Raw genomic sequence first — 10,015 nt, forward strand, 5'->3', positions numbered from 1 at the left:
GGGTCCAAAAGGACTCCAAGTTTGCAGGGAAAGTACAGTTGGAAAAAAAGGATGACTGAGCAAATAGCATTTACCTAGAAGTGCCCAGCCAGAAGCTATAAATTCAGGAAAAACTTAAAAGAGTGACAAATGTATATTATCCTTCCAAGCAGATAAGGGTTAGGATATCAGGCAAAAATGTGAGGGACCCAGTGGTTTACAGGCTGATGGGTACCACTAGAAAATTCACTTCAAACCCAGCACCTCAAGAGCGCCTTGAACTGTCACATTAATCCATGCTCTATCATGTTGATCATCTTCCTCTTACAATCCCAGAATGCTTAGTTGAGGAACGAGAATCCACATGCTAAAGACAATGACAAGATTACCACATAAGAAAAATATTTTTACCTCTTGTGGCTAGATACTCTAGTCAGAAACACACCCAGAAACTGGAGTGTTTCATCACGCAGAACTGGCAGCGCTGCTCACCTTCAGGGTATTTCTTCTTACCACAGAGGATGAGCATAAGTGTGTCTAATCCAAAGAACCTGAGAGATCCTTAGTTAAATCATAGTCTGAGCAATGGCTCCGCAGCTCCTCCCTCCTAAAATGCCTCAGTGACAAAAGTACTGGAAGAAAAGGCAGCCATCTAGAGTCCAGAAATCAAAGTATCCCTACTATTCACTAACTTAAAAAAATTAGCCAAGAAAAAAGCAAGAGATAAGTGTGGGGAAGGAAACTTTAGATCTAATAAGAGCTCAAAATAGCCAGATGTGGAATCTACATTAAATTTCTTTCACAGCAGCCATAAATAGTAAATGTAACAGGGAAACAGGCTCTGGTTCAGAACTTTCACTTGAAACAAAAATCAGTTTAAGCAGAAAAGGAAATAGTTATTGAGTCCCAAGTAGTTTTAGGCTCAGCCAAACTGTGAGTCATCAGAGCTGTTTCTCCACACTCCATCCTGCCCTAGATCTCTGCCCTCTGTCCTTCTGTGAGGTCTTCTCTTTCAGGCAGCCTCTCTCCATGCAGTGAAGATATCCCCACAGAGAGATGCTCACCCGATTGGTGTCCACAGAAATCCTGGAATTGAGTCCTGTTAACTTCACATAGGAATGGACTCCATTAGGCCAGGTCTGGGTCTTGTTCTGAACATGGGGTGGGGTAAGGTGTGGAGGAGTCCACACTAGCAGAACCACATGGTCTAAGAACAAAGGAGACGTAGTTTATCATAAGAAAACAGAGGCATCGGGGAAAATGGTTTCTGGGAAAGCAAAACGTCTTCTCCAGATTCCATTTCCAATAGCAACAGAACCCAAAGAGTTGGAATACACCCGAGAAGAACATAGGATCTATATGAAGAAAACCAGAAAAGAACTAAATAAATGAAGGAGTTCATATTCTTAGAACGGTAGACCCAGTAAAGATACTATTTATTTCCAAATTGATCTATAGTGCAATCACATTCTGGTCAAAATTCTAAAGCAGGAACTTAATGGTTTTTTATAAACCAGTTTTCAGAATTCACCTTAAACAATTCACAGAAATAGCCAAGGATTTTTTTTTTAAGAACAATGGTGGGCTAAGAGATCAGACTTATACCACCAGATATTCAAACATACCATAAAAACAGTAACTGAGACAGTGCTACTGGTAGAGGAAAAGATAAGTCAACAAAATAGAGATTATATTCAAATCAGTATGGGAAAAAAATGTACCATCTATCTATAATGCTGAAATATCTACCCCACCTCTCCTTTTAGAAGAAGGGAATCCTACTTCACACTACACTAAAAAAATTCCAGAATGGATCAGTGATTAAGAACATAGAACACTTCCTTTATCATCTTGAAAGAAGGCCCAAACTGAAGAAGCCATAAGGGTGAAAATGTAGGATGATTTAAAATTGGCAAGAGTGTGAAGAGCGAAGCATTCTCTACTCTGGTGTAGGTTTGGATTGGTAGAACTTATTCTGAATAATTTGGTAGTGGCCAAATTTTAATACATATAAACTGTAACTCTATTTCTAGAATTCTCTCCCATAAAAATTCCATGCAACAATGTTTCTTGTAAGAGGAGAAACACCCAAACATACCCAGCAACAGGAGGTTAAATCAGCTTATTCTGCCATAGCACAGAACATACTGTGATAGAACAATGAGGCAGAGCCACATATTTCAAAGAGGAATGCTGAGCACATCTGACTGTTTTACAAGTCCAAGCATAATGGCTAGGAAAGCATGGAAGGATGCTACACTTTTTTGGGAAACCAAGTATTTACTACCTTCATTAAATTATCAGTACAATTTCAAGCAAATGCAAAATGGAAGGCCAAGCCCAGCGATTCAAAGAGGAAGTATCTGCCCAACAAGGAGCACCCCACCTACACCATCCGTGGCCATGACGGTGGAGGTCAGCCAGTGTTACCCAGATTACTGAGTGCTTACCACATCAATCTGCAGAATGCTCCAGTTTCAGTTGCTGGAGTCAGCACACTACTGAAACCAACCAAATGTGGACATCCAGTTCCTCCAAAAAGTTGAAAATAGTGCCCTTTCAGACAGAATGCCTGTAGTTTTTCCCCACGGTCATGCTAATTTCTTAGTTCTATTATGCAGAAATGGGATTCAGGCCAGCAGTTTCAGCTAGTATAGATGGAGGGCTCTCCATAAATCTGCAAAGATTTGATTACTGGACGACTCCATGCCACTCAGTGTTTGCGGATATTCAGTCAGCCACAGGGCCAACTCTATTTCTGGAGCACCACCTCCTGCAGTAAGATTTTCTTTAGTGAAGCAGAGTTAACACACAGGGCATCCTGACTGGAGTGCTCAGCTTCTTCAGTCACCCGTGGGTTCGAACTATGAACAAAATTTTTCCAGGGTTTACACAGTTATCTTGAACAGTTTGCCAGAACCACTTCAATTGACCCTCTTAGTGAAGTCAGCTAACCCCAGCATGTCAGCAATGAATTGGTCGATATGAGCAACTGGCTTGCTTGCAACTATCTTGCAAATGACTTCAATGTCTTCTTTCCATATCCTTAACCACCATAATCTTCATTTTGTTCAGGAAATGGAGTATAAGATTGCTAAGAGCATTTCCTAAGATTAGGCTTCTTAAGAGAAGGACATTCTATCCCATTTTTATATCTTGCTTTGCTAAACTGAGAATATTATCTCCTCTCTTGGCACTTGGTCCATCTGGACATATCAGAAACTACTATTTGATTATCCATATCTGTTTTGGGAGTAAATAATCAAAATTGAACAGGCCCAATCTTATTCAACTCAGGTTTTGTCAGAATTTGCCACCTTTTGGGTGAGAACTGACTCTTCCACCAACTCACTGTCATTAATTGTCCCATCGTTAATTTTTTTATGTAATAATTTAAACTAAAAGCAAAAACAAAAACAGTTCACCCATTTCTCCCACCATTTTTTAATGTAATAATTTAAACTAAAAGCAAAAACAAAAACAGTTCACCCATTTCTCCCACCTTCCACGCCTATCTCTGGCAATTACCAGTCTGTTCTCTGTATCTATGAGCTTTATTTTTTTTTAAAGAATCCACTTATTAAAGATATGTATTTCAGGGAGGGCTGTACAACACAGAGAAGACGAGTAGGGATTCTGCAGCATCATACTACGCTGATGGACAGTGACTGTAATGGGGTGTGGGGGGGGGACTTGGTGAAGGGAGGAGCCTAGTAAACATAATGTTCTTCATGTAATTGTAGATTAATGATACCAAAATAAAAAAAAAGATACGTATTTGTGTTTCTCTGACTTATTTAACTTGCATAATACCCTTGAGGTCACTGCAAAGTTCTTTAAGTATTTTGATATCTCTGAGATCTATACTAGCATAGGAGCTAGGTCAGTAACTTACCTCAATGTATTTACACTCACTGGAAAAGACGGCCTTGAACACAGAAAGATAACCTTTGAGTTCACACTATTTTCTGTCCTTTAGTTCCGTTAAGTCAAGACACGTCAAGATTTCAAAACTCTTTTCCAGATCCTGGAAGGACTCAGAAATGATGGATGAATTTGAATCCCAAGTTTTCCTTGAAGAAGGCTTACTGAATCCCTTTGTGAAAAAGGTTAGTACAGGAATCAGGGAGCCAGTAACGATGATGATGTCTGCTGTGGGATACTTCCTGCTTCTTTATCCTGAGCCTTAGACATGCCCAACATCATTCTGCCTACTGTACGTAACATCTTTGTTTCAGAAGAACATCATTTGGGTTGGTCACCTTACCTTTTCCATCTGGAATAATTTTATCCATTCCTTTTGGTCCAAGGCTTATTCTAACAGCATCAGCAACAGCTTCGGTTGTGGCCAAGCGCTGGCTTGTCATGCTCCTCACAGGCATTTCCCCACGGCCACTGGCAGCTCTGGGGGGCATCCCACTCCAGAGTACCACTTCTTGGGCCTGGCAAGCTTGGCTGGGTCTGTGTGGGCTCAGGAAGGACAGATGGACACAGATTCTGGCCAGACACAGAGTAACAGTGTACACTGCTAACCACTGAAAGGGATCAGAACATGTTACCCCAAAACACGCCACTTTGGCATGTTGGTTATTTTGAGCTGAAGGCACTTCCAGGAAGACCACTCTTACCCCCACGCCCCAATTTCCTATGAGAAATGTGCTTTCTTGCACCAGAGGAGGGAGAATACTCTCATCACTGGAGAAGGGGGTCAACATCAATACAAGCTGTTACAGGCTTTACTAGAATAATCCTTATCTTCCATTTGTTTCCCCTCATATATTTCCTACTCACTTTCCCACAATACACCCCTAAAAGCCCAAACCCCTTTCCTTTGTGTAGTATTTCTCCATGGTTATCACTCTTTGTTAAAGTGGCATGTAAGCCCCGTATCTAACCACTTTGGGGGGATTTTCACTTCTTTTCTATTGTCTCCTGTAAAAGCACAAATAAGATTTTGTATGTTTTTCTCCTGTTAATGTCTTTTTCCACTAAATTCACAGGCCTAAGTCACTGAACTTAAGAGGATAAAGTTTTCCTCTCTACCACCTTGCAGATGATAAGGCTGACAGAAGAGATAGACTTTATGAAGTTGAATGCTGATTAAATGTTTAAAGAAATATACACATTGTATTTAAAGGACCAATAAAAAAGGAAACTCATCAATTCAAGTTACTCCTAGGAAGAAAGGCTTATTGAATCCCAAGGAAACCAACATTTTTTTAAAAACATGCATAAGTTAATTAAAAGATACTTAACAATTTAAGTTAGAAAAATAAATTAAATTAACTCTAGAAACCTAGGAATCCCGGGAATCAGATTTCAAAGGACTTAGAAAGAATTTCGTATAAAAAAACTTTTAATATTACACTCTTTGTTAAAATAGGACTTCGGTACAATTTCACCCTGACTCACCGCCTTGAAAAATTAGTCATCAGTAGCACATGAAATCGTGGAGATAAGGGAGGCATAGTCACTCTTATCCAAATGTAAGCAAAGAGCGCCCTATTTCCTATAGTAATTTCTTGTGAAATTCTTTGGAGCAATAAGAATCCCTATTTCCCCCACTCAAAGAAAAAACCATTTGTGCCTTTGTTCTAACATCTCTGAGTTATGGGTTAAAACACTGGCTGAATCATCCCCACAGGACTCCTCATATGAATGCAGGTGCAAATGTCTCAGAACATGGTTTAATTCTGTTCTGTTCTTTCACATCTCAGATTTGTTTGGCTGGTCACAGGCAGGTGAAAAGGGATTACAAATTCTAGAACTCACAACGATTTCTTCCAGAAGTAGACTAACATGGCTGCCATAAAGCCTGACAGAAGAACCTGGGCCAGTCCTCTTCTCCAAGGCGATGGCAGTATGGGTGTGAAGAAGCGACAAAAGCCATCCTACAAGGGGGAAGGAGAAGAGAATCAGACTGCTTCAAAATGCTCAAAACCTGAAGTCAATAAAAACACACAGAGGCTCTAGACTAACCAGTAAGAGAACTCCTGAATTTAAAAAGCAAAAAAAAAGGAAATACTAATCAATAGGCAACCTGTAATTAGGAACCTCTGATGAGTTAGGATATATAAAAAGCAGTACAACAGGGAATAGGAGGACATGGGGAACTTTGTCACTTAGAGCAGGAATACTCATCTTTTGACTCACTTCTTTAAAAAGCTAAGAGGAAGGTCGACTACTGTCTCACGTTCTTTCCTGAGCAAAGGGCAGATGCCATTTGGGAAACTCAAATCACTAGAAAGTTATCCTTAATAACCTTAGACAATAAAGCAAGATGCTTCATTCATGAAAATGGAAAGGAAGTCCAGAATGGGGCATTTTAACTGCAGCTGGGAGAGGTGTGAGCATTTCCTGTTACTCAATTGGAGAATTTTGGCTTTTTCATGTTAAGATTATTCCTTAGTCAATGTTGATTAGCCAAAAGATGAGAACAAAGCGATTTCCTCCTCCTAGTCTGTTTCCTCTTTAAGTGCAGAGGGTCCTGGGGGGGCCTTGTAAAGACAAATAGCTTGGCTGGCCACAGGCCTGGACGGTGGAAGACCAACACACACAACACAAGAATGCAGGGATTAATACTAACACCTCAAATTGTTTATATAAGGTCAAGGTTCTGATTCAGATACTACCTCTCTTCCACAAACAGAACCCAATTCATCACCACAGGTCTAATAGGAAACTGCTAACAGGAGGCTAAATTTTCTGTGGCATCTTCCCTAGTTCCTCGGACTTTTTTAAGCCACTGGCATTAGTAGTCCAGCAATGTTTCTCCTATAACCTATTTTTGCTTAACTGCGGTAAGGAAGAGAAGAAAGAAACAGAGGTCTAGTTCAGAATCCAGGAGGCACGCCACCCTCTTCCTGAAGGATGGCATTAGCTGGGCACAGGAGCTGCAGGCCAACGACCTCCTCTCCTAGCCTGCACCAGAGATCAACGACCTACAGCTGAAAGCCAGGGCCCCTGGTATCTCCGATTGAGGGTTGGGTGGAGTGGATTAGAAGTTAAGGAACTTGGAGTCAGTATCCCTGGGTGCCTGGCACCCACTCCCAACACCTTTGGCCTGGACTCTGAGAGGAGGTGTGGGGGCTGGACAACAAATGCGTTTTCATTCTAACGTTTTAGGCTGGCGCCCTTCAGTCTGCGGAGCTATGAGGTCAGAATAGCGGAGAAACAACCCACCTGGCCGGGGTAACCTCACTGCTGACCTTGTACAGTTTGGGAATCCCTATATGATAAAATTTGACGACCTGACGGGGGAGCCTCCTAAGCCTCAAGCTGCTTGGGAGCGAGTCGGTGAGCCCCTAGCAAGGCCGCCTTCTATCGGGCTGACTCCGCCAAGGGGAAAAAGCCAGACCTCCCACCGTGTGTCCCCGTCCTGCCACCACCAACGCCCCACGGGGTCCCGTTCCGGGCTGCCCGCCCCGCCCGGGGTCCCCGCGCCCCGCGCGCTCACCCAGCCGCCGCTCGCCTCCAGCCAGGCGCCGTGCTGCCCGGAGAGCCAACCGCACAGCAGGGCCACCATGGACCGGCAGTCCTGGTCAACGTCGGCCTTCCGCCTCGGGCCCGGCTTCGGACACCCGTCGGTGCCCCGCGGCGCCCTCTCCAGCAGCGTCCCCGCGAAGGTCACGAGCGCCACCACGCGGCCCCAGCTGAGGACGCCGCGGTCCCCTGCCAACTCCCGGGCCGTTTGCGCCACCAGTTCGACGCGGTTGCCGCGGTAGCCGCGGTACTGGGACAGGAACTGGTGGTTGCGCTGCTGTACCTGGGCGGCCACGGAGCGCAGCACGGAGGCCTCGGGTGTGGACGGCGGCCGCCCGGCGGTGCCCGGCTCCCGGGCGCAGTACTCTAGGTAGTCGGCCAACAGCCGCGCCGTGCGCTCCGTCAACGCGTCCGCCATAGCCCGGCCTCTGCCCGGCGCCGACCCCGGCCGGTTTTCTAGGCCCAGCAGCGCCCCGCCCCGACTCCACCCGGCCCCGGGAGTTGTTTTTCTAGGTGCGGAGAGGAATCTTTGATGGGAATCCCACCTGCACCTGTTCCGGTCCCAAGCGAGGCCCTGCGGAGTGCACGTGGTCACGTAGCCGGCCGACGCGGGGTGAGAACTTTTGCGGTTGTTTAGCTCTCGGCCTCCCCAGGCTAAGAATTCAGAAGGGACAGGCTGGAAAAGTTGGGTAGGCTCTTGCCTCCTCTTAAGGAGAGGTTGACAGTCTACACCCAGCCCAGCTCTGGTGCGAGGATTATGAGCACCTCTCATCCAGGTGCATGTTGGAGATGCCTTTCTTGGGTTCTGCATGTGACAGAAAACAGGATAATTTTTCAGGCTGCTAGATTGGCTGCACTCATTCATCCCTTCACTCATATTTGTTCAGTCTTTTCAGCTAGACCTCCCCTGCTTAGCACTGGGGATATAATGGACGGCAAACTAGATATGTGGTCTCTACTCCCAAGGACACTACAGTCTAGTGATGCAACAAAGAAACAGGCCATCACAATAGTTTAATGATCGCTGTAACAGGAGAACTTGAGTGAATCTTCAGCTCTATTAGGCTGGCGGCTGTTACTTGTAGCTACAGTTCCTATATTGCTTAGAGTTATCTTTACTTTTTACTCACCAGTCCCTCACTATTCCAGTCCCCTGTTATAGGTTATACTTCTTATTCATGTAATCCTATTGCTTCTTTCTCCTGACTGGACCCAGAATGATACAGAATTGGTAACAGCAGTGAAATTTCTGGGGGTTCAGTGCTCTGGAGCATGTTGAACTGTCCCATCCAGGGTGAAGCTGAGTTGCTGCATCTTATATCATCTATAAGAAAAAATAGTCACAAGGCCTGGTAGGTTGTTTTGATTTTGGAGACAATACACACCACATTTGAGTGTGTGACTTCGACCCCTCTGTGGGCTGGTGGAGTGGGAAGAGTGCGGCACACTTAGGCATCAGTACAAGCTGCTTTACCACTTGGTCTTATGACCTAGCAGACCCAAAGATACTTGAAGTATCAAATAGGGATGCTCTTCAGAGCCTCTGGCAAGAACCAATAGGAGAATTATGGAACAGACCTATAGGGTTGTGAGCAAATCTGTGTCCTTTTCTGCAGATAACTTCTTCTGAGAAGCAGGTTCTGGCTTGCTACTGGGCCTTGGTAGAGGATGACTTTAGACATCAGGTGACCATGTAGCTTGAGATCACATTATGATATTGATGTTGTCTACCCTATGAGTTTACAGCAGCAGTCTGTCAAGTGGAAATGGTATATGAGAGACTGAACTCAGGCACATGCATTAGGTACAAGTAAACTGCGTGAGCAGATAGATAGCTCAGACACCTGCAACGCCAATTCCTTTTGCTTTGCTTCCTCCATCATACCAGGCCTGAGGCCTCCAGGGGATGCTGTCACCAGTTAACTGAAGGAGACAGACTCAAGCATGGATTACAGATGGGTTGATATGATATGCTGGTACCACATGAAAGTGGACAGTTGTAGCATTAAAGCCTCATTCAAGGCTCACTGTGAAGACAGTGGTGGAGGAACAGCCTCTGAGTAAGCAGAAATTTCAGCCAATATTTGGTTGTCCACTATGTCTGGGGTGAGAGATGTATAGATCTACATTGAATCAAGGGCAATTGCCAATGGTTTGGCTGGATGGTCAGGGCCTTGAAGAGAACAGAATTGGAAAATTGGTGACAAGCACATCTTGAAAGAGGTTTATGGCTGGACTTCCTTGGACACAGAATGAAGATACTCATGTCCTCATGTCCCATGTGAATGCCTCCAAAGAGCAGCTACTTCAGACGAGACACTGAGTAATCAGACAAAATTCTGTGCTCTGTGGATGTCAGGGAGGTTCTTTAACCCAGCTGCCCAGTGCTTGACTCTGAGCCCTGTGAACAAAGAGGCCCTTGCAGCAGGGGGCAGGGGTGGGGCAACAGGGCAATTCTCCCTGGGAAGGTGTTGCTGGCTGATGGTCCTGTGGAACGCCTATCTACCAACGTGCGATTTCTTTACAGTGAACTGAAAGAACTTTGTCAGAAGGG

The 10,015-nt window shown here is 44.7% G+C and overlaps 1 protein-coding gene and 1 pseudogene across 1 annotated transcript; both read right to left on the reverse strand.

Annotated features, from left to right (window-relative positions):
• Positions 1-895: 895 nt before the first annotated feature.
• Positions 896-8,493, reverse strand: BCL2L10 (BCL2 like 10). The gene is made up of 3 exons (XM_036917763.2): positions 7,436-8,493; positions 5,752-5,870; positions 896-1,186 (listed from the first exon to the last, which is right to left on the reverse strand). Exons 1-3 carry the CDS (start codon positions 8,336-8,338, stop codon positions 1,108-1,110), a joined length of 1,101 nt encoding a protein of 366 aa, XP_036773658.2. The 5' UTR covers positions 8,339-8,493; the 3' UTR covers positions 896-1,107.
• On the reverse strand, positions 2,470-4,346 carry LOC118928492 (T-complex protein 1 subunit delta-like; annotated as a pseudogene).
• Positions 8,494-10,015: the final 1,522 nt, after the last annotated feature.

Source organism: Manis pentadactyla, chromosome 11 (assembly GCF_030020395.1).
Source record: "Manis pentadactyla isolate mManPen7 chromosome 11, mManPen7.hap1, whole genome shotgun sequence".
Taxonomy (NCBI): domain Eukaryota; kingdom Metazoa; phylum Chordata; class Mammalia; order Pholidota; family Manidae; genus Manis; species Manis pentadactyla.